Here is a 26,143-nt window from a genome sequence, read left to right as displayed (position 1 = left end):
CGTGTCGCTTTCTTCCCATCATATGGTCGTGGAGTTTTTTAATTTCGCCTATAAATATTCTTCTATTTTCGAATTTATATTATGGGTTATTAGTCTTTTTCAACAAAAAATTCACAATCTAATTATGTATGAATGATTATACGTTTATTTTTATCAAATCATTTGTATTTTGAGTGAAACATAACATATGTGATTTGTTTCGATCATACATCTTCAAAAAATATTATTGAATGTTTCATTTATTATTGTATGAAACTTTCATCATTAAATCCGAGATTGATAATCAATTAATCGTGTAAAATGGCTAATCTAAATCAATACGTTATACGTTGATAAGTTTAATAGGAAAGAATGTACTGTAATAAGGTAGCTAGGAATTGTTTTATTTTGTTATTACTCCGTATTATTATTTTAATTACATTCCTTTATATAAAACTAGTTTAAGTCTCGTGCAATGCACGGTTTTTACTTAGCATATTTATAAATTATAATGTTAATTTAACAATATTTATTTAAAAATAAAAATCAATATTTTTAATTGAAACAAATACTTGATTTTCTTTTCCATAAAATACCTATTATAAATATTTTATGTCAAAATATTTTCATTAAATGCATGTAGAATATACTTAATATATAGTTGTCAAATTGAAAGTTAAATATTATAGGATATTATAAAATAATGTTCATAAATATTTGTTAAAAAAAAAAAGGTAAAAATGGCGGGAATTTTTTTAATCAAAACATGACAAATGTCATACCAGATTCGCCTTTAGTATAATGTAATTGATACAATAAATAATGGTTGCTTTTGGTCAAAAAAGAGCATGCATTTAATATATGGAAAATATATATCCCACCGAGCATAAAGCAAGATTTTATGTTTCCCTTGCTCCTTTTTTATACTCCCACCTTTTGGCCGATTCACATGCAACTCTATGGACTATGCATATGTTTATGATTTAGCTGCAAGTATATGGAATCAATTTGTCCACCTTTATTAATCATCTAAAATCCCCCCTAAACTTATATAGAAGCCACAATAATCATCTTACTTTTTTAAAAAAAAAATTTAAGCAACCACAAACATCTTACTAAAAAATACGTCTCTTAACGTACGATACATTTTTTATTTTCTCACTCGGACCAAACATACAATATGTTCATTAATATTATAATGGTTTTGAGCATTGTCATTATTTGATCATTTATATAATGTAGAGAATTCAAAATACTCACTAATCTTCTTATAAACTACTCCGTATTTTGTTGTCAGCTCTTGACATTATGATAAATGAATATAAATAGACTCTACACAAAAAAATTAAAAAAAACATAAAATATAATTTTATAATTTATAAAATTATACTTCAATTTATAATATATAAATGGAGCATAAAATATAATCGGGTTTGGTCTTTAACCTAATAATCCTTTTATTATCAATTTATCATAGTTATGTGGGAAGGGGAAAGGGGAGGGGGGGACTAGCGATTTAAAAATTCAATCCTATCCTAATAATTATCACAAAAAAGGAACAACTTTTCCAAAGACATTGGGCACTTTCATAGTAAAGGAGAAGATAAATAAAATGATGGTCTTCATATATAACTTCCTTTTCTTGTGGAAAAATGTGGTGTAAGCATGTAACACCTACCCAAAAGTTAAGAGGAAAATGAAACTACATACAAAACTAAATTGGCTTTCTAGTTTTTGAATGGCTCTTAATTCTCAACCCATTATATTCCTACCATTTCCTTTTGAAGGAATTTATCATACCAGAGTTTATCCTTAAGACATTACACCAAATTTTGATAAAAGTTTATACATTTGCAACAAAACGTCTAAATCATTATTAAAAAAATATACTTGTATATATATAAAAATAAAAAAAATAATAAAAAAAAAATAAAAACTAATCAAATTGAAATTTCAATTGGTTGTTGAACAGTACCGTAGGGTAACATATGGACTATAGCTAGCTAATGGAAAGTGTGCTCTGTCTTTACAAATTTAGCAATTTCAACAGAAATTCAGGAAATTTCTTCATCACTAATTCACTAGGAAATTTCATTCAGCTGTCGCCAAAAACATTATGCTATACAAATTTCTTGTGTAATTTTTCTCCATTCAATACTATAGTTTTAACTTGATGTTTCCCTTAGCTTGGTTTGCTTAGGTATGCCAAATTAATTAGGACCTCAAACAAACATAAGGAAATGGACAAATATTATACCTCTACTTGGACTAGATGGAATCAAAATCTTTCTTGATATGATCCAAAATCCCATATTAGCTCAATATTACTTGTGTGTCTACATCATGCCAGGTTGGATAATTTTTTTTTTATTACATTATTTTTAAAAACAACTTTTCACTTAAAACATCTTCACTCTATCTAGATTTAATTTTCGGCCTTTCTCACTAAAATGATGTTACAATATCCTTAAAAGTCGAGAATTCAAGTTGTCTAATTCATATTGAAATAAGATACTACTAGTAAATTTACATAATTAGCTAAGTCGATGATGAATACACACATAATTAAAAGATACAAAGTATATGACATGTATAACATGCTAGGGCAAAATTAATGTAACAAATTGGACTAGTTGCCCAAATTGGACTAGTTGATGGAGTGATGGGATGCCTTTAGCTTTGTGACCAAAGAAAGAGTACTAATGGATAGAAATAATAATAGAATCCCAAAACCTTCCTTCTATTGGATGATGCAGTGGCCCATATACAGTATAGCCTACAGGCCATATATTCATTTCGTACCCAACTTTTTGTGATGGATTTATTCACATAAACCATGAATCTTTTGTATGTGTTGTTTGATTTGAGAAGTAATTCAATAGCTTAAAATACATGCATGTCTATTCTTATTTTGAATTACTTTCAACTCTCTTCTTAAGGCTGGGATAGGAACAAGGGCCAAAATCTTCCTTCTTTTCATTTATGTGAAAGTTTGTTACAAGATTCCATATGTACTCAATATATCATTATCATTGACACAAACTTTATAAGAATATTCATACATTATTCTACATATCAAATAGAAGAAAAGATGGATACTATAAAAAGAGATTTAACTTAAAAGTATACCTTTTTCTATTTGTTACTCCGTAATTAACATGTATCTTTAATCACATTAGTCTATGCATATCTAGCACTGAACAATCCTTATTTCAATTTCTTCTTCTTTTTTAAGGAAATTAGTGAATTGTAATAAATCGTAGGTATATAAATCCTTGTAAATAAATCGTTTTTACACTTGATATGGCTTTAAAATTTTAATCAACAACACTCCAAACAATTATATATGTACTTTCTTGAATAAAAAGGTAAGAATAGTGAACCAGTCAAACACAATATTTGCACCTTTATAAAAGATTCCCAATTAATCATGTACTCCCATTAGAAATTGTAGCACAAAATGAAAAGGCATTACACCACGTTCACTTAATTTGTACTATTATTAGTCCTCTTAATATTATTAGTGCAATTGGAACATAAATTAGGTTTTTACTAAAAAAAAAAAAAGATCGCTAGAATCCACTTTTCTTGCTGAGGAGAATCTGAAGGAGCATCTTCCTCTTTATATTGTTTTGATTAATTGATTTCCTGATGTTGTCCGCTCAAGAACACAGCCAATGTATATAACTAACTGGAATTCGTTATAAATTTAATATTGTAGTATTCGTTAGGGTTTGGAATCAACTTCATCATCATATGCAACTTCTATATAATTGAGCAATTTGTTATCCTAATTTTCAAGGTTTATATATTCGCACTTCCAATAATTTCTCTTAACTGTTATATATCGATCTCCATTGTATTGGGAACACTATAATATTGTCCAATTAATTTATTTTTTGCAATCAATTATTGGGTTTAGAAAACTAAAAAAGTTGTTATATAGTACGGAATATATATGTAGCATGGTCCATTGTCATCCTTTAAATGGATGTATCGACCAAACTCTAATAAAAAGTAAAAGATTTTAATAAATTCACTATATATTAGGTTGACACTAACATTCTTTTGGCCCTCTTCCCTTTGTATTTTTGAAAGCTATCTAATTCAAGTTTGGAGCGATGTATAAGTGGTATTACTCCTTTTCTTCATTTGATGAAACATCTTATAATTTTTGATATAATTGGAGCAATTTTAGAGAGACAAACATTGAAGTATTGGTTGTTTACCACATTTCTATTTATTTCTAGAAAAAAAAAGTTTATCAAACTTCAATTTATAAATATTTATGAATAAAAAATTTAATAAAGTGTAATTAGTTCAATTAAGTTCCAAAAAGTAAAAAAATCTAAATACGTAAATAAAGATCGGGTGAATAAAACATACCTAGATTTTATGATTTTTGTATTAAGCCTAATCGAGTAGTAGACTAGTAGTTCCTATATCCATATATGGTCTCTAGCAAAACCTTTTAACGAATTTAAATTTCAAAATAATACTGGTAGATAATTTTAATGAAGATGATGGTGGGTGTTAGGTAACAACATTTGTTTAGAGACAAAAGGGAAGTATAAAATTCAAGTGATTTATAAATATGCAATAATGGAACACAAAGTTTAATCTTAAAGAAAGAAAGTAAAAAAAAAAAAATACTAGTGAAGTAGGACTATCTTATAATAAAATGCATCTATAACCTTTATTTTATACATCTATACATTGCATATCTAATAATTTTCTCATCCGAGTCATTTTTAATTGGAACCAAATTTTCACCATTTTTGAAAGTGAAATACAATTATGTTTTAGAATTATGTGCTAATATTCATACTTTTTGCGTCTATTATATTATAACACCAACAGTCCAGCAAACTTTTGTAATATTGTATTGCAAATGTCCCTTCAATAAACGTCATGCCCTTGGATTTCTTAGATCTTTTCTAAAAGTTGTCACTTTTTTAAAAAAGAAAAAAAAAATCTAAAAGTGCAGCTCAAAAAAATATCTCCTTTGAATTAGTTGATTTTATAAGTTAAGCAGAATTCTAATTCTTGCAATTTAAGATGAACTGATATGGTTCAATCTTGGATTTGGGCTCAGGATATAAAGATTGGGCTTTTGATCGCTGGCTAAGCGCAATAGAAAGCGGGCCTCATTCATTGGATGCCGTCTTTGGGCCCACTAGTTACAAACAAGAAATCGATGGAATTTCTCTTGCAGAGTTGCGGCCTTAATGGTGAACTGGTGCTAATCATGCCACATTGCATATAAGGATCATAAAATATTACTAGTATTCCCTGTAAATTTCCATTCCCAACAAATGCATACCGTCAAGTTGTCAATCAAACAAGCACTCACTATATTGATATAATAACACAATCGATATGTTAAAACTGCTACGAATTAAATTGATTAATAAATTACTAGGGTGGTACCTTAATTTTTGGATCAAATCTCACTACACACTACAACTCTCTATACACCTGAAAAAATGTTCGTGCAAATAATAAGACAATAGGTACTTCCTCTATTTCATGTCAATTGACACATTTAATTTAAATAGGTTTACCAATACATACATTTAAATGTAAATTTCTATAGTTAATCTTGTTGGTTGTCTCCATTTGAGTTAGTTAGTAAGATCTTTTCCTCCTGTCCTTTTTGGAGTCAGTGCTTCAGTTGGACATTCCTTAAGAGATTAGTCATTAAGGTGTCACCTTGATCAGTTGATGATGACCTTTTTTTTTTTTTTGGTGACCAAGATGACCAAATTACTAAAACTTAAAAGAGAAGAGGGAAAAAAGCCCTCTCCAATGGAGTAGTTGTTTCTTTTTCTTTCTTTTTTTTTTTTTTCTTCCTTTTTTTTTTAAAAAAAATTAATTTTCTTTCCAAATTAATCCCTGTGCACATTAAATTGATTTATGATCATATGGAAATATCAGATTTATTGTCAACTGTGGAAGATCCTATTTTAAGGTAAAAGAAATAAGACTTAGTGCTAATCAACTCTTGGATTGAAACTCCAACAAATGAAAATAAGGAGAAAAAACAGGCAGAAAAAATGGGTAAGCTGGAAAAACAACAAAAATGGAGTGTTAATGGTGTTATAGTGACAGTGTATGAGGAATCATCTACTTCTGCTTCTGGGGCTCGGAAGATTAGACCTATCACCCCTAAATCAACCACACCATCATGCGGCTATGACCGCCGTGCCGACCTCCTGGCCTACGCTCATCGCCTCCGAAATGTGGGCTCCCAACAGATTCAACATCATCATAGCCATAACTCGCCCCTTTTTTCAAATCTACCCAATAAGCCCAAGGTAATCACCAACATCACTTGATTAGTGCATGATTCTTATTTTTTCTTGGAAGATTTATATTGCATTAAAATGGTATTATTATTATTTGATTGTTAATACATTTTTATGTAGAGAAGAAGAAGATGGTTTGCACGTTTAAAAGCACTCAAATTCTCCTTTGGGAGATTATTTGGTAGAGAAAAGAAAAAGGCATGGAACTATGAAAACGTCGAATCAAAAGACCGTGAAAACAGATACCGAACATCCCCTTACCCTCGCCGGGGCAGGGGAAGGTGTAGTAAAATCTCTAAGGTTAGACTACATTTTGATTTATAAGTCATTTCTAAAATCTCTAAGGTTGTACTATGACTACTATCTGAATCTGATGATGAATTCTTATAATTGCTGCATTATTTTCTTTTGTCTGACAGAAATTGGGCTCTGTGTTGAAGCAATTTTCATGTGGTTGCAAGTGCAGCAAAGGGGGATTTGATCGAAATGATGATCAATATCAAGATTTACGCAATAATTCATAAACTATTCGTTATTTGTAAAACATACTTTGATGTTTAACAAAAATGATCGTTGTATGATGTTTAATTATTTTTGCTTAAAAAAAAAGCTTATACATATCTGTAAATATCTACATGAAACTTGATTTGCCAAAACATGACATTGTGAATTTGTGACTTTGAGTCGTGCATTATATATATTTAGTGTTACTTGTAAAAGTTAAAATTGTGCGCCTCAATACACCCAAAAGGGTGCTCATGGTCTGGCTCATACCATGCTCTGCATACATAAGGCAGTCACTGAACCAAGAGTACCATACATCAGCGACATATTTTGGTTCAAGAGTACTGTGCTCTGGATACATCAGGCAGTCACTCAAGTGCACAAAATAAGTTGCTGAATTTCCCAGATCAATTATACAAACGGTACTCATGGTCTGGCTCATCCCATGATGCACAAATCAATTATTCACTGAACCAGCTGCTCGGGTGCAAGAAATAATTTGCCCGACATTTCAAGTTCAATTACAATTTATAATTCATAAAGCGCAAATACAACTGTACACATGAACAAACCTGATGTTCAAATTAATCAAAGACAAGGCTCCCCAACATGAAGAACCTGCAAAGATTTCTGCTAACTAGAAAGAGAAAAGAGAAACTAGAACACTAAAATTAGGGTCAGGAGCAATTTTCCTTGATTGGTGTTAAAAGAGAATCAAATGTACCTGAACGATGTATCCTACAGGTCAATGTTCACTATGCACAAACAAGCATTAAAAATGAGACCCGCCAAACACGGCAGGTAACAAAGTTTTCGAGGTCTATCCCTACAAGGCCAAATCACATGAGAGAAATTTATAAACCCGTATCTAAAATCACAATATGTTCAATTTAACCACCTTAAATAAACAAAGGAAAGATTCACTTCTACTTGCATTTGCAGTGCCTTGGAAGATGTGGCCCCCAAACAATTGTAGAAGTTGAATTATGATCAAAAACCACTTCGCCAAGGTTTTTTTAGGGGGGGACCAAATGCGCTGCTGATTTTGTACAAAGGTCAGTCACGCCGCCTCCTCCGACGAGACCTTCCCATAAACAACATTCTTCTATGATGACGACTAAGTGGGATCATATCATCTCCTCTACCAAAGGCTGAATTACGAGGAATTCCGTCATTGTCATCGTCATCATCTTCGTCGTCATCGTCATCATCATCATATGACTCGTAATTAATCCCAGATGTCCTGTGCAACTGGAATCCACCGCTCCTGATTCTACTTGCCCCAAAAGACTCAAGATCATTGCCCAACAAGTCTTCCATATCCACATTATAATCTCTAATGAAGGGGTTAAAGTTTGGATCAATAACATAGTCCCCCAAAACAATAGTACCTGGGGAGAAAGTGCTCATGACATCGCTCAGTTCTCTTTCCCTCTCCAAGCTTTTCCATTTTGCCTCAAGGGACGGGTCCACTTCCCTGGGTCGTGCCCAAGGATGATCATTTTTGACATGCTTCTTTAGCTGTTTGTAGTTACCAACAAAAGAGCAATTCTCCTGCATGCACGTTCGTTTCTTCTTGTTCAGATATTTCCGAGCTGGCTCAACCAAGGTCCAGCCCTTCACCTGCCCACGGCAGAGGGGGCACAGAAGCTCAGATGCTTCAATCTTTTCCTCAGGCCATTCAGCATTGAGGTCAGGAGTGATAGAACCGGGAGTTGCCTTTGCGTATGCATTCTTATACTGGTCAAGACAATTAGAAAAGCGATAGCCAGTGGCGCACATGTAGGGACGACAGCCTTTGTTGTAAGAGGAACAAAGCAGAAGAACAGCATTGTGAGGAGACTCCATGCAAACCGAGCAAGTAGCATCCTCCCAATCTTTCTTCTCGGAAAGCTTAGAAGGCTTCTTCATGTCTTTGAAGATCTTGTGCGAGCAGGATGGAACCTGCAATCGTTCCGTTTTGCCATTGCGGCATCTATACTTCAGACGCCTTACCCTGCTAACTTTCGCCATAAATAAACCTGAAATCGTAAGAAAGAACTCCACATAAAGAATGATAATAATTGTACTAATTAAAATAACAGCTGTCATCTGGCTATCCTCGAAGACTTGTGGCTATGCTAACAGAACAATAAGTCGCATACAAACAGCAAAAACTTCCTCTTAATAAATAATTAAAAACAGCAACAATTTCCTCTAAATAAATATATATATTAGTAGTATTAGATTTGAGAATGAGAAGTTGGTTGATAAAACAAAATTGCATGGTGTAACAATCAGCAGATCCAGAAAATAACAAGATCTAAATTATCAATACATTTGTTACAGGGTCAGCAAAACCCTGAAACTAGTTTCTGAATCAAATCATCAATCCAATATATCCTCATAATACTTGCTACAGTTCACATGAATTTCAGATTCAAGAACAAATCTATACTCTACTCTCATAAACAATGAGTCCGACCACAGCTCAACTGAAGTTTAAAAATGAAATTAAACGTATACTTGCCTCAATAACTAGTACATCACAAATTTCTAACTATAGAATAACAGTAACAAGTCCAGCAGAATCGCAATGAGATGACTTTGATGATATCCATCATTTATATGTTGCTAACCCATAAGCGAAACCACAATGAAGAACAGTGAGAGGATTGGGAATACTGATGTTAAACACTAATAGAACCTACATATATTGCATGATGATACAAACCAGTGTACCACATTTGATTACCATTTTGACCAAAAATAAGCAACAAAAAACCAAAAACACCCGGCCTCTATCCAATTATATACAACTTTCATCCAAAACCTACCCACATTTTGGCAGCATAAATTGGTTGAATAGGAAAAAAACAAAGATTAATATATAAAAGATTGTCCTTCTAGATATGACAGTAACGCATCCTATCATCTTGAAGAAAAAACAAAATAAAGACAAATTATATTTAACCAAAGAGCCCAGCAACATGAATTCCCCAAGCTATCCCCCTCTCCCAGGTTACATACCCATGAAAGCAGAGAGTCATGGGTTAAAATTCTCAGTATTCCTACTCTGCCTCCTCCCCACCTCTTATTTTAACCAACACCATAAAGTTACTTTTGAACCTTTCTGGTTAAGAAGGTTGTACCTGCTAAGCCATTAAGGAAGCAACAGACACTGCCTCTAATTGCAAAATACAAAATAAACATGTCTACCAATAAGCTATTACTGCAACTCTCTTCATATCTTTAAAAGTTTCATGTTCTTATCTTTTCCATTAGCCAAGGACCAACAAATCCTGTCCAACTCAATATCTTGGACTTAGCATATCATTAAACTATTAGATCAGATTTGAAGGCCATGTATCAATTCCCTCTACTGACAAATATTATCCTCTGCTCACTTCTTGACATATACTTCGAGATTTGATCCCATCACAGCATCAGTGTGATCAGTCACAACAGTTCATATATCATTACAAAAAAATGTACCAAACTAGCTCTCAAACTCCTTTTTATAAATTCCAAACTTATCCTAGGCACTTATATTGAACTCATACAGCAGATTATAATCAATAAATAATATGTATCAGTATATATAAGATACAACCCTCTTATTCAGATAATCAAAATATAAAATCTTAGATGTATTGAATATTTTCGCTTTGTTAGAAAAAAGGAACACATCAAGGCTAGACCTAGAGTCCAATTAGCCCCACCAAAGTTTGGGCTCCTACAATGATCAGCTTAGCTCCGCGGTTAACATATACACTGTTTCAAAGCTAATTTATCACAAATGAAATAAAATGGTTCATAGCACGTTGTATCTCATCTTAAACAATCCGGGTCCACAACTACCACATTATCGAAAGAAAGTCAAAAAAAGGTTTCATCAGTGATTAGACAGGCTTAAGAAAACAAAAGAACTGATTCAACATACAAAAATAAAGGCATACCACAATTCACAAATGAGAACAGCGAGCTGAGTACCAATGGGAGGTCCAGATTCTGATTGACCAGAGACAGTGGTTAAAGGGTTTCCCAAAATTCCTCCCAATTCAGTCATCTAACTTAATAAAGTTCATTTAAACAGAAGACATTGATCTTTGCAAATATACTTTGTAACTACTTGTACCAACTAATAAATGCCATAACTCCACCAGGAAAACAAAAATAACCTACATGGCCAGCAATTGTAATACATTCATAAACAAAAATACTACTGCCTCACATCAATCAAACATTCTAATGGGCTTTACAACTATGTAACACAAAAACACTGATGCGCTACTTACAAATTTCATACTGTAAAGATATATGAAACCTATGTTACATTGACACGGGTACGGGTATCCGATATTGGTACGGATCCGAGTGTCCGATACGTCATTTTCAAAAATTTAGGACACGGGGACACCGTCTTTACTTTGGACTTGGGTACGGATACGACAATAAAAGAAAAAAAAAATAGGATAATCATAGCAAGTCCCCATAAAAAAATTTGCAATTTTTATTTTAAATTAGACTGTATAATATACTCTGTATAGTAATACTATTTTTTTTTTTAACGAAAAGTAGTACTACTACTAGTCTACTACCTAAGTACCTAATATAATAGTCTAATACTGCCAAAACTCTTATTGATACTGCCAAATTTTAAAAGCATATGTTGAAATTTCTGTAAAAAGAGAGTGGAGTGTGGGTCCAATAAAAGACTCAACCATTCATTTTTTATTTCTCTCTCCTCTCTCCTCTCTCCTCTGTTGAGTGTTACTGTTCGCCATTTTTGAAGCTCTTCCCTGCTATTTTTGAAGCTCTTCCCTGCTATTTTTGAAGCTCCAAGACAACTATGCCATACCCGAGAGCCAAACGGAGTGTCCGGAACGGATTTCATACCCGGGTCCGTGTCGGGTCGTACTGACCCGGGTATGAGGCCAAAAATGGCGTGTCCGAGTAACATAGTATGAAACTGCAAAGCCTAAAGCCATAAATCAATATATTTTGCTTTAAAATCTAAAAACTGCTTTTTACTAACACAAATATTTACTAACTCTGTTTCAAAAAGATTTAAAACTTTGCACAGAATTTAAGACAATAGGAGAGAAAGTCTTGCTGTGATGAGTAATGTGTAATAAAAAGGTAAATATAGTAAGACAGACTCTTAAGATCCGGAGTAAGGGGTTGTAGGTGGTGGGTTTTTCAAAGAACTACATGAAATAGACAAAAACAGAAAGTGTCAATATCTTTCCTATATATAGAGGTAGTAAATAAAAGGGAATCATAATTAGTTTTGTTTATTTGAAGAATTCTGGAGAAAAACTATCATTTGAGACTCCTAAAATCATGAGGAAGGGGGTTGTTGGTCTTTCAAAGAAAAAATTCTCCCTTAAGCTTCCTTAACTTTCAGACCTTCCAAGTTTTGAAAAAAAAAAAATATGACCTTTTGAGAAATTTCACATGGATTTAAAAAGGGAAGCGAGATTTAAAAGAAATTTGAAGGAAAAGCTTGTTTAGTCTTTCAAAAAAACAAATCAATGAGTTTATTAGGGAATCTGACATTACAAGTTAGGAAGTAAGAAATGCAACATTTACCAAGAAACTTAGCAAGATAGGATTCATCCCATCAAAGACAACAATTTTATAACCAAGAAAACACAATAATATTGATGCATTCTAACTTGAACAATGAAAATTAACCATAATGTCATAGAATGACACATTACAAACGTACTTGAAGAGAAATGTAAGGAAAAAAAAACTCATTAATGAAGGCATATAAATAGATCTTAAGTACCGTTCAAAAAAAAAATAGATCTTAAGTAAATTCGTGTAATTATAACTCTACTAATTGCACGTGCCTCATAAATATAGATCATTCATAGAGAAAGCAATAAGGATAAATAAAATTTGTTATGTTTTTCATGTTGCCACCAATTCATCTTCAAAGTATCATTTTGTATATCATATGACCACATGCTCATAAAAAGGTTTTGTAAAACAGATGGCTATCTAAACCACCTCAACAATGTTGCTAAAATATGTGGAAGAGGACAAAAACAGAAATTCTAAGGTCAAAAAGCATAGGGGAAACAGCATTAACAGGAATTTAAAAATCTAAAAAAAAAGAAGCACCAAAATTTAACATAAATCTATGAATCTAATCTATCCAAGTCACTTTACATGAAATGAAGAACAGTTAGCTACGCTATTTAACTAAGTTTATATATTTTAAGGGGAGCGATGCACCGCCTAACAAAAATAATAAATGCAATAGTGCAATGTACTCTGTGAAATCCGATCAATTTCTATAGTTGAAGCTATAATAGAAGAATTGCACACAAAACAATAACAAAACTATTTTTACACATTGTACAAGGCAACTCTACATTACAGTTGAATCACCCAATTCGGCCACAAGAAAGGTAGCATTTCTCGTCAACAAACAAAACCAAGCAAACCTAATCAAAGCTCAAACTTAACAGATTTTGACCCTCTACATTCTCAATTTACAGGCCTTGCTTGCCTATGGATAGCTAGAAGATGCAATTTACTTACTATGCTGTAAAACGATGAACTTCAAGAGTATAAGTTGTTGAGTTATCAGTCAAAGATCTCAATTACGCCCAAAACAATCACAGCACACTCAAATTCACAACAACAATCCCAGCAAACTTCCTCGAAACGATACAAACTTCATCAACGCCAAAATTCACAAAGATTCACACTTTTCAACGCAAAATATAAGAAGTACAATCAATTAATCACATCTATCATTAATTCATTACGTAATAGCGAATAACCGCAAAATAGAGATCGCAAAAACAAAAAAAAAATGCCAAAAATCGCGGAAAAATAAGATATGGAAATGAAACCCTAGAAATCTAGAATGAGATAATAGATGGTACCTGATATTTGGTCCGAAGACGTCAATCGAAGAGGAGAGAGAAAGAGAGATGAGAGAAATGTAGAGAGAGAAAGATTAAGAGAAGAAGAAGAGATTATGAATAAATATAAAAAAAATAATGATAAAATAAAAATAAAAATGAGGAGGGAAGAGCGGAGAGAGTTGATAGGCAAACTCCGATCTTCGCTCACGTTCCAGAAAAAGGTGACCACGCCACTTTGCGTATGCCTATACTATAACTATATACGGGACTACTTTGTATGATTCTACCTTTTTTATTTTTAATTATGCTACCAGTATTTGTTTACTCTGTAATACAGTAATACGGACAAGTTAAGCTTGGCCTAGTGGTAAAATTGTCACCTTCCAACCTTGAGGTTAGGTTCAATCCCCACTAGTGACACTTTAAGGTTGGGGATCCCTTACCCTCCCCTCGCTCTCAAAGTTATTGGCCCGTAAATATCGGACCAAAAAAACCGTGATGGTTAAAAGGTACGGCTAGGGTCTTTATCCTTAACTTATAAAAAAAAAAAAAATGTTTAATATAGAATTATCGAATTATTATTCGGTGTATTTTTGTACTTGTATAAATAGTTAAAAAATAATAATAATACTCTCATTCTAAATCAATATTAATTATAATCAAACTATTATGATGGATCTTTACTAATTTTGGATTTAAATCATCTGACAAATGATATATGCAACCTTAAAGATTAGTAAAGTTGTACTTGTAGTATATAAAAATTATAAAATGATAAAAGCGGATATATTAACTATTAATAACACCAATCCACTAAAATTTTTGTCATGAATTCACACAATTATAATTTCATTAGTATAAGCCATACAAAAAATAAACCTATGGAGTATAAAACAATGGTAAAGGATGAGGTATATATTGTTTAGAATAGCTCAATTAAAGAGTTAAACATTAATGTAAGTACATGTAAAAAAAGATGCTAAAGCCAAAAGAAGTTGGATGCTTGTAAGACTTTAGTTGCAGTTGTACCACCTCATTAAAGTCATTATGTGACATTTTTACGCCATCTGCGAGGAGAGAGAAATATGGATGGAATGATGAGAGAGAAAGCAATCCACAAACTCAAAAAGTCCATACTTTGTGAAATGACAAACTAGGACATTACAAATTTAGAATATACCCTTCAATATGACTTTTATTCCAAATACTACTCCGTATTAAAACAGAACTTGAACTTGGATTGACAGACAAGCAAGTACAGAGTATTACTACGAATGTATTAATAAAGGTCTTTAGGCAAAATTGTACTTTTAGCATTTATAAATTATATATGAACCACTAGTCCTAGTCGCGAGTAGTGACCTACACAGCACTGCCTAACTTTGATTAGGATGATTTAGCGATTGATTGGGTGATTGCATATATTAACTCAAACCAGAACTACGCATTTTCTTTGTGACTAGTTGTCCAACTGTAGATCTTATAAATCTAATAAGAACGAATGAAGTAAAACATAAATTCTTCGTCTCTTATTACTTATAAATATACTTATTTAGTCTATAGATATATAAATCATAAAACAATACTCCGTATTACATATAAAATATGGCTGAACTTTGCTAAATAACCTGTTAGTAAGAACTTTGCTTAATAATCCCTAGAAAAGTATTAAACCAATTCCACAAAAAAATTTAATATGAGAAAAGTAGGTGTTGAAAGTCATCAATGGATATAAAATTCTTTGAATAAAAAATATAAATAAAATTTCCAAAAGAAGCGAACACAATATGAGTACGGGCTGAAGAAGTAAAAAAGAAGGAACGAGATACAATCATAACAGGATAGATCTGAATAATGAACGAGTACAAACTGTTCCTGACAAAAAAAATTAGTTACATACAAAAGCCTAAACCATCTTCCTACATACAGTAATAAACTATCATTCATAAATCAAGATTCCATCATCATATGCTAACTAATTTTCAGATCACAGATACAAACACAGCCCCAAAAACTAGACTATTATATTACAGATTGTCCTCTGCATTTTTAGTATCCCGGAATTAAGGGAGTTGGAATCATGCGAGGTAGGAATCAAAGCACGCTGGCGGGGCTAGCCAGCCATCCAGGACCATTTAATAACTCATCCAGAGGATGATGCGTACAGAGATCCCTCTGACTTTTTGGGTTTTTCTTTTCTTTCAGATGGATAATCTTGGATACAGGAATCATATACGTCACTTAATTATTTGATACACTCCGCTGAACACGTTGCAACTCCAGATGTACATATTATCTGCCATCAAGGAGGAAACATTCATTAACCAGAGGAACAACCTCAACAGAGAGTGCAAATGAGTTATTCTCTTGAGTAAAATATCACAAGACTAGTGGGAGAGGATAAAGTTACTGTATTTTAAGCGAGTTCTGTGTTGCAAAATTTCAACAAATATGCAAAAACTGAAACCAGTACAATGGTATACTATTTAGACTACAGGCCCACAACCCGTACTCTCAAGATCTTTAGTACATGATACTCAGATGGCCAATAAGAGACAGGATATTCACTGTTCAATCTTAGAAATATGCCGTGATCGTGGGTCATGCAGATGATTAATAATTTTAAAAAGCCTTTGTCCGAAATTGGTTGATCTTTTGAGTGGATATCCCACATTTCAGATTTTGACATGACCCACCCTTCCACCAAAACACCCCAAATAAAATATGTGTCAAATTTCAGCGCCACCGCCAAATGCCAGCGGGGTGAGATAGTTTGATTGAGTTGCAGCATTGTAATACAACTGCTAAAATGGTTATATCAGCAGAAAGAGTTGGATACTCTTTTAGCTAATTTTTTTCTTCTCATTTAATACTTTAATAAACAGCGGTGGGCATGCATGTCATGAATTCTAGACTAAAAGAAAACCTAAAAAGCACTCACCTCCACAAAATAATCACAAGTGATAACAGACTCAAATTGATTTCCCGCGCATCATAGGTGACTCTGAGCCTAATGGAGCATAAAGCTGTCTCCGTAAAAATGAATGTTCCAAGAGCTCAGCTGCTGTAGGACGATCATTCGGATTCACACGTAGACATTGTTGGATAAAATCACGACCATCTTTGGACAAAGTATCAGGGATGGGAGGTGCCTCACCCTTTCCAATCCTATAAATTGCTTGCGCCTGCAATTGCCAATGACGGCAGCTGTTAATCAAATAGAGCACAAAGCATGCTGCAACAGTTATATGTATAATGACAAAAAAAAATTGCATCTTGATCACAGACAAATAACAAGTGAAACAAAGCCCTGAAAAATAATAGTGAAACAAAGCCAATAGTGATTATCATGGAAAATTCCAATTAGCAGCCATATAAAATATGGAGCAGGGTTTATTTCTTTGCTGAGCTATTATTCTTTTGCTGAACTGAACTTTTATAAACAATTTTTTTAGGTGAAACTATTTCTTAGTTATTATGGCTGAACTAACTTTTGCTTGAACTTAATATTGCTGATTGGCCTTGTTTGCTGAAATTAACAGGAAAAAAGAAAAGAGGAAATTTTTTAGATTAAGCTATGTCATGTATTCCTAGACTAGATTGGTTAGCTTTGTAGAAAATCACTAAACTAAACTGCAGTCTGTTAGAGCAGACTTGGAATAATAAATTTCTACCATGTCACTTTCCTCCTTCAGTAGCCCTCTACTGAAAGCCCAATAAGTCCAAATGAGATGGAACTAAAAATGGTTTGACAAATAAAAACTAGCATAAGTAGCACCACAGCATTGTGCCATAACTGCCATTGTGTCCTCAAAGATAACAAACCGGCCATCTCATAAGCAATTATTAAGTTTCAAATATATGATCTCGCACTAGCCTGACATTTTCTACTAAGCAAGTAAGCATGGTGTATAAACAGGAGTTTCAGAAAAGATTGAAGACTAAACCTGATGATGAAGCAGAAGATTACTCAAAAGAAGGTGAAAGATGCAATTCTAAGGCACCATTTGGTTTGTGTAAAGCAAATTCAATGAAAATTGCTTTTTCAGGTAAAACAGATTTTCAAGGAAAACCACAATTGAAAAATAGTTTTGCTCTGTTTGTTTCCTTATAAGAAAAGTTATAGAGAAAATGGAAATAGGAGCAGATTGGTAAGGATTGGTGAGAGGAAAGCAAAAAGAAACGAGAATGAGGAAGGAAAATGGGTTCCCTTGTTTTGTAAAAGGAAATAGGTTTTCCATTATTGAGAGTAAATTTCCACCATAAAGAAAATTGTTTTCCACCCCTTCACAAACCAAACAAAGGAAAATGAAGAAAAAAGGGAAAATCATTTTCCATGACCAAACACACCCTAAAAGAAAACAAATCGGTCTCAATTCAAATGCTAAATTAACACCAAATGTACCTGAAAGAATAAAAAGTTATTTGAGCATACATGTCAACAAAATGCAGCAACTTCGGATCCATCGAAATCAATATGAAGAATAGAATTGAAATACAGTAAAGCATTTCTACTTCTAGTTTCAGACATTTCAATGAACAGCTCATCAACAATTTAAATCTACAGCACGAGGAGGGGGGGGGGGGGGGGGGGGGGGGGGGGCTGTAGATAGCTTGGAGATCACAGATAAATGCACCATAAATACTGCCCTGAATGGTTCTAAAAGCTGTCAGCTCGGCATCAAAGCTGGCCGCCATTAAATGCACCATAAATACATGTCATTGTATTTTGTTTATCTGACCGCCATTATAAGAAATCTACAAGGATTATATGAAACAAAAAATCATCCATATGATGAAATTGATCCTTTGTTTTGCCTGCATCCGTTGCAATGCCACCAGGACACTCTAAACAACACTTTGTAAAAAAATTCAAAGTGCGATGGTTGAATTCACACCCTTACTCAATTAGTCAATCCTCACCTCCCAGACTAACTAACATACCTTAGGTTCCATCAAAGAAAAATAACATACCTTTAGGCAATTAGACTTTAGACCTACAGTGTACATGACTAGATGTATAAAGACACTATTTAAAATCTGTAATGACTAAATGTTAGATTTAATCCCACACAATACTAATCATCAGAACAATCCAAAAGACAAGGTAGAAAAAAGATATAACAAATGATAGGAGTCACATACAAATTCTAAAGGATAATAGGGAACATGGCCGGTTAGCATCTCCAAGACAGTGCATCCAAGGCTCCAGATATCTGCTGGCAGTCCATAACCTTTATTTTTGTGATTAACAACCTGAGAAATCACAAATCAAAGAAATCTTTAAGAGAAGAAGTAAACTACACAAAGCTACAGAGTGAGCCCGTGCATTCTTAGAAGTCTACAAGTACACAAATACAATAATATTCACATATTATAGTCAACCATAAATCAATTTGTTGTTGCACAGGAAAGAAATTCTCAGCAAGTGCAAGATCAAAGGAATAAACCATAAATCAAACCTAGGATTCACAGCAGGCAAAATAAAAATGCAAGAAAAGCACTTTAAATGGTTTGCTAATGGTCCACATACAGCTGAAAGAATAAACCTCAAGATGCCAAAGCACCTACTAAGAATATCACTTAAAATACTTTTGGGTTGGGAACTGGGGATTAAAAAAATTTATTACTCGTCTTTTGATAGGCATCATAATTCACAAATACCAAATCAAGTAATTTGAAATAATAATCTATACATTGCAAAACTTGGAGCAACAACCTCAGAGATTCAGAGAATATCCTTCAAAACTGAACTTCCGCCCAATCCACCCATTCTTAATACCTCGTGACTTAATTAATCACTTTTTTTTTAATAGGTTTGCTATTGACCATGTTCTACCTTCTCAGCACTACGTCAAAACTAGTAAATATAAATTTTAGTAAAAAAAAAAGAGGCAAGGACAGCAGACCCTGCATACAAGCTACATACCCAAAGTTAAACAGATCTAAATGAGAAGTAAAAAGAAGTAAAGAGCCACAGCACACAGCCACCCTACCAAATTAAAAGATTTTAACCCAACAACATATTTTCAAATTTAAGCATAATGGTCCACTATCTCTCTAAAAGATCTAATCACACAAACAGCATTTTATTTAGGTGGGTATGTTGTGGGCTACAAATTGACAGAAGCCTCAAAGGAATCTGGATGCAGGAATCCCACAAAGGACACACAGACCAAGCCCCAGCTACAGTATCCATTATCCAAAGCTTCTAAACTAAGCAATTGCAAGGGTCAATTAAAGATTGCAACAATGTTGCAGACATATATTCTTACACATATGATTATGTAATCCAGCATATAGTAGCAAGTATTTGGCCTGTTGGCCATGCAAAGCCTCACTCTCATCCGGCTTCCATCATCAAACCACTTGCATGCCTTTACTGGTAACATAGGGTGTTCCTAGAGCTAATTTGCACACATGGCACTAACTTTTTCCCACTACACAACGAAAACAAATGTAATGGTTACATAAAACACACGGTGGGTTAAAGTCGTGATGCTGTGAGGAAGGATTTGTACACAGCTTTATCCTTGAGTTATAACTTATAAGGTTTAAGAAATATACTTTCCCCTAATTAATCTTAGCAAGTCAGTGTTAATAATTTCACCCTTCTTTAAGCCTATCTTATGTAGTTATGTCTTGAGTTTGTGAGATATTTTCATTAAAGACAAACAACTAACATAGAGCACCTATTCACAGGAATGCAAAAAAAAAAAATGCTACTAAAAGGTCCTGAACCACTAAGATGTCTTTTCAATAACATGAACCAAGAAACATTCAACAGCGCTGAACAAAACATGTGATATAAACCAAGCATATAAAAATGTATCAGTGTAAGAGGACAGAAAATTATCGACCCAGCTAACAAGCAAAGTGCGATGGAAGTTAGCAACACATTTCCAGATATATGATCAATCCTGTGCTATCGACATTAGAAGTATGGTATAGGGAGAAGAACATATAATCTGAAAAGGTATTGAAAGGTGTAAAGAAGAGGTTGGCACTTTGCAACAAGTGAGGCTCAAAAGATGAAAACTTGAGATATATTACATATATATCCAGTACAAGTATACCTTAATAAAAAAAAGGGAATATAGGGATTAATGGAAGGCAATGCACAAATGTTTAGATAAAACAAACAACACTATGACCATATATGGATCTTCTCTTAAATGACCTACTCCAGCATTGGTACATGCAACTGATGTAAGTATATAGTAGCATTCATCTACTGCTTGGGAAATCGATAGAAAGAGGTATGCGGGCAACAGCCCTATAGAATAAGTATGTAAATCTCAACAGAAATTTCTCATTATATGACAACAACCATTAGCAAATGGATAATCAGTTCCATCTGCATCGTATATGCATATGGTTGAACCATCAATTTGGAATGTAAGATTTCAAATCAGTAACATGAAGAAAGGCTAACCTCAGGTGCCATCCAAAAGGCGGTCCCTTTACAAGACTTCAAGTCATTTAATCTAGTTGCCTGGAAAACAATGTAACATCAATGAAACAAATTAGATATCATACTTGCAAAAACATATCTTAGAGAAAAAACAGAATATAGCAGAAAGCATGCTAGATGTTTAGAAAAATGGTAAACAAAGAGCAGCAGACCTTTGCCAATCCGAAATCTGCTAGTTTTACGGTTCCATTCGAAGCCACCAATATGTTGCCACTTTTGATATCCCTGAGAGTTGGTAAAAAATCCAGCTTAATTCTCAGAAGCATTACAGTTATTAGTATGTCAAACAAGATAATGCTCCTGGATATGCATTTACATACAAAAGGTCAAATTATTGAATATCATCCAGACTATGTACTCTTTGAACCTACAGCCTCAACCTGTGAAGAGCGTGAACAGCACTTCAAAAAGTTTTGTTTTTGGAAAGACAGAAAATCAAGAAGGGGAAATTGTTGCTAAGAGAATCATTTGAAAAGCAAAGGAAGATGCATTGTTTGAAGGATAAGCACCACACAATAAATTTTCATTCGCACCCGGATTTTGACATAATATAGCCATTACATATGGATAGCTTTTATCATTCAAGTGCACTATTATCCAAATGACGATATATGACAACACCTGCATCAGGCACTATTATCCAAATGACGATATATGACAACACCTGCATCACTACCCTAACATGGATATTGCACTATGGACACTGATGATCAACGGATATATACTCAGAGCAAATGATGATACTGAACAAGAATAAAAATAAAAAGATAAGTGCGTGAAATCAGCAATGATAGAAGTCACGAGAAGAGTTCCCTTAGAGGTTTGCTCTAAGCAGTAAGCACAACATTTTTTCTAAGGCTCCAAGACTGATCACAAATTAGCTGCAAAGAGAGGATAGTAAAGGCTATGAAGCCATATGATGAAGCTCAGATATCAGAAACTAGGGTTCACTTGCTACTTCTGGAGTGAAGTATCTTGCTTTAAGTAGATGTACTACGTTAATTTGTGGTGAGAGTGTGAGATAGGTGACTTGAGTAACCTATGAATGTAGGATAGTAATCACACACACACACACATACACCAAATAGATGGCTAATGCAATAGCGTGGATGATGAATTTTGGCTCTAGTTTATATTATGGTCTTCAATTTAAAGCTTAAAATCAACCAAAAGTCCCCTGAGCGCACTTCAAAAGTCCAAAAAGAGATCATACCGGTGAATTTTTGGACCAAGTAGAGTACTATTCAGCCTATACTTATGTGTGTTTTGAAGTAGCAGAGAAAGAAAAGGAGGCAGGTATACCCCACACAGACACACAACAAAGTAACTATTTTAACAAATTTGAAATTCAATGACATGATTTTAGGATGTAAATTGGAAAGAAATCGCGCGCGGGGGGGTGGGGGGGGGGGTGGTAATTCAAAGCAAAATATTAAAACAGTGAAACAAAAGGCAAGTGAACAGACGAGTTCGCACACAAGTGCATAACTAAATGTCTAAATGTAAGAAAGATAAAAAATAAATAAATAAATAAATAAATAATTAACAATTACAGAAACAGTTCCATGGCATACCTGTGCACCACATTTTTATCATGAAGATATTTCAGACCCAGTAGAATCTGTCTTGTATAATTAGATACATGGGAATCCCGAAGGCGATACTGTTGATACAGTTTTGCGAGGGAACCCTGAGTCACGAGCTCTAAGAAGATATACAGTTTTGAGTCAGCCTGCAGTAAACATCAAATAGCATTAGAAAATCTTGATTTAATAATAAAAAATTTTATAAAAAAAAAAATACACTATCAAGTTTATCAAAACTGTCCAATTGCAAATTTGCAATTGCCATCCTAAGACAATGAGGTTCTAAAGACAAGATGAAGGCGTGATATGATACCGTTTCAGTGCCAAGATATCGAACTATATTCTCATGTTCAAACTGACTAAGCAGCTCAATTTCCTGAAAATGAATAATAGGGAAAAGGGTGAATTTACAGAGAAAACATATGAAAATGACAAATTTGAAGAAAGTAAATTTACCAAGCCAATAATTGTAGACTGTTATCCTGGACAATAGTTGATAGCCTATAGCTATCACTTGCAAAGATACAAACTAAAAATAAAAAATTCAAGCCTAACATACCTGCTCAAGTTGGTAGATACTCTGCCTTCCTTGACTTCCTTGCTCAAGCAGTGAAACCTCCTTTACGGCAAAGAAGAATCCCTCACTGAAAGCAGATTCATAAGTAGTGAGAAGTTTCCCATACAGATCTATACAGTAGTAATCAAAACAGGAGTGAGGAAAGACTATTAATTTCAGATTTGTATACACTTGAAATAAATAGGGCAAGGAAAAATGGAATAATGGGGATGGAAAGTTTCGGCAATATGAACTTTATTAAGGATTCATTGCTGTTGTCCTTGCCAGCAGCATCTAACTGAACATCAGCATTATAAGACTTCAGCTCAAGGAACAGAATTAGGGGGGTTTGTGCTGCAACAAAGAATGAATCAGCACCCTTAATTTAACAAAGGATTGCTGCCTGAATTAATTATTCTTAAAGCCATGAGTCTATCAGATATTGTCCCTATGGCTCCTACAGACCAGTTATCTCTATCTGCATCCCCTTAAAAGTCCCTTAATATCCAAGAGACAACCTCACTTCCCGCCCCTAGTAGCCAACCCAAGTAAGCAAGCAGTAGATGGGTCACACAAAAACCTGAGCATAATTCAAATGAAGAAATTAAACAGAAGATCAGCAGCAAAACTTACCAAGAAATTCCTTCATATACAGTTCCAAATGAACCCCTTCCTAATTGAGAACCTTTCATCCATTGGGTTATATTGACTTTACAGACCCCGTTTGGTGAAATAATCGATACAGGTTCTGTGGTTGAACTAGATGAATCATCATCATTTGTAGTTGTGAAAGAACAAGATCCTGACAGTATAATAGTTTCCCCAATCCTTACCCCCTGACTTCCCTCTCTGCTAATATCCTCCTCGTCATCAGAAGATTGAGTTTGGTCACCATATGGAACGCTAAGGGGCCTGTTCTCATTATCATCAGGTGCGAACCCTTTTAATAACTCCCAGGTAGAACATTGATCATCAAGAACCGGAAGGGACATTGCTGGTGGAGGGGTAAGCAATGGGGGGCGATCACCTTTAATTCCTCCGCCTCCACCTCCAAAAACAGGTCTCACACTATTATCAGCCGGGTGTGGAAAAACAGCATGCCCACATGGCCTAAACTCGTTGCCAATGCGATCATTCTGTATGATTTCATTCTTCTGAGCACTATTTCCAAATCTATGAGGCATACGATCACCAAACTTTTGAACCTCCTCTTGCTTAATTAGTACTTTAGGATCAACACTATCAAGTTGCTCCTTTTCAGTCCTCGGAGTAACATCAGAGGATGATCTATTCTTCATAGCCTGGTAAGCTGCTGGAGGAATCTGAAAGTCTTCAGGTCCAGAAAGCCCTATGCTCCGAAAAATTAAATCAATTTCACCATCTTTCCCTTCACACCGAAGGCTAGTCTTTTCAACAACAACGCCCAAGTCAAGTGACCGCGTTCTTGGCGCTGAAGAACCACTGGCCGATGGTGATGTCGAAGCTGAAGGAGTGAAATCAAAGTTCTTGGCAGCATTTTTTCGTACAAGCTTTGGTTTGGGAGATGATACTTGGTCCATTTTTTTGCTCAGCTTCTTATGAGAAAAAATCCCAGACAAATGATGCATTGAAAAACGAGCAACATTTACCAAAATTCACCAACTGATTGAATAATATCCCCAGCAACCCCCAACAAAACCCTAAAATCAATCACAAAACCCTAGAAACCCTAGATCAAGTGTTTAATTGCTTATTCCACACCCTCACTTCCAACTATCTCCTTCATTCAAAATTCACACAAAATTATTTCACCACCAAACATAAACCAAAAACGATCTCTTCCTTAAATACACAACTCCCGAAGAAACAACAAATACAAAATCAACAAATTATTTGAATGAATTTTCAGCAGAAGTAAGTAATTCTTCAGCAATCTACTTCACCAGAAAAAAAAAAATTGAAATCCAACAAAATTATACCTAAAATTGAAACTTTTCTCTCTCCTCTTAGCTCAAACAGCTGCAAAATCAGTTCGATTTGAAGAAATGGTAGGAAAATTCGAGAGATTTCTGGAATACCAGTGAAGATCGGAGGATAGAGATAGAAGGAAGAAGAAGAGAGAGAAAATGGGAGTGACGGCGTGAAGAGAAGAGGAGAGAGAAAGATGACCGGGAAAGTTGAAGAGAGAAAAAACGCGGCGATGACGACTGAGAAGAGCGGAGATTTGTTTTATTGGTCAGCTGAAACTATGAAATTTAATTAAAATTATATAAAATTGAAGGATTGTGATTGGCGGCGCTGGAAATTTGCTCTAATTGCTCGACTATGACGGTCAACGTTTAATTTTTTTTTTTTTTTTCTTTTTTAAAAAGTATTCTTACTTTAAGGAATATACTCGTAAAGAATACTACACTTTTTAACCTAAACTAGTCTGCATCCCGAGCAATACTTTAAGCTAGATTGGTGAGTTCAATCAAAATAAATCTCATACCTTGTGATTTTCATTATAGGTTTTCATAAAATGCTTCCATCTATGCCCAACAGGAATTTCAAGGTACTGATTTAACACTTTTTTTTCTCAAGACTAATAACATTGAGTTTTATGTCTAGTTATTTAGTCCACACACTACAAGATACTAATAGTAAGTGCTTTCAATTTCCATCCCCCTCCATAACTTTTTCTTTCATTATTTACATGTTTTTTCTTTACTTTTCCTTGTTTGCAAATCTAAAATTTTTTAAATACAAATTGTACCTTATGTTATAACTAAAGTTATTTATTTGCAAATATACTTATACCTCATGAGGAAATAATAGACAAAATAAATGATTAGTTGAACAACGAAAAATCTCGAGAAATTATTCATCTTATTCGTGTATAAACTATT

At 33.9% G+C, this 26,143-nt stretch overlaps 3 protein-coding genes across 3 annotated transcripts; 1 reads left to right on the top strand and 2 right to left on the bottom strand.

The window, feature by feature from the left end:
- The first annotated feature begins 5,772 nt into the window (after positions 1-5,772).
- Positions 5,773-6,937, top strand: LOC145638720 (uncharacterized). The gene is made up of 3 exons (XM_081689718.1): positions 5,773-6,296; positions 6,408-6,587; positions 6,707-6,937. Exons 1-3 carry the CDS (start codon positions 6,036-6,038, stop codon positions 6,809-6,811), a joined length of 546 nt encoding a protein of 181 aa, XP_081545844.1. The 5' UTR covers positions 5,773-6,035; the 3' UTR covers positions 6,812-6,937.
- Positions 6,938-7,462: 525 nt separating this feature from the next.
- LOC145639793 (uncharacterized) lies at positions 7,463-13,908 on the bottom strand. The gene is made up of 2 exons (XM_081691120.1): positions 13,679-13,908; positions 7,463-8,812 (listed from the first exon to the last, which is right to left on the bottom strand). Exon 2 carries the CDS (start codon positions 8,802-8,804, stop codon positions 7,848-7,850), a length of 957 nt encoding a protein of 318 aa, XP_081547246.1. The 5' UTR covers positions 8,805-8,812; positions 13,679-13,908; the 3' UTR covers positions 7,463-7,847.
- A 1,578-nt stretch (positions 13,909-15,486) lies between these two features.
- Positions 15,487-25,443, bottom strand: LOC145639792 (mitogen-activated protein kinase kinase kinase 1-like). Its single transcript, XM_081691119.1, has 9 exons — positions 23,910-25,443; positions 23,280-23,364; positions 23,034-23,096; positions 22,709-22,866; positions 21,287-21,359; positions 21,096-21,155; positions 18,806-18,916; positions 16,602-16,845; positions 15,487-15,956 (listed from the first exon to the last, which is right to left on the bottom strand). Exons 1-8 carry the CDS (start codon positions 24,881-24,883, stop codon positions 16,633-16,635), a joined length of 1,737 nt encoding a protein of 578 aa, XP_081547245.1. The 5' UTR covers positions 24,884-25,443; the 3' UTR covers positions 15,487-15,956; positions 16,602-16,632.
- Positions 25,444-26,143: the final 700 nt, after the last annotated feature.

Source organism: Chenopodium album, chromosome 7, assembly GCF_948465745.1.
Source record: "Chenopodium album chromosome 7, dcCheAlbu1.1, whole genome shotgun sequence".
Classification (NCBI taxonomy): domain Eukaryota; kingdom Viridiplantae; phylum Streptophyta; class Magnoliopsida; order Caryophyllales; family Amaranthaceae; genus Chenopodium; species Chenopodium album.
This window is presented reverse-complemented; position numbering and strand designations above follow the sequence as displayed.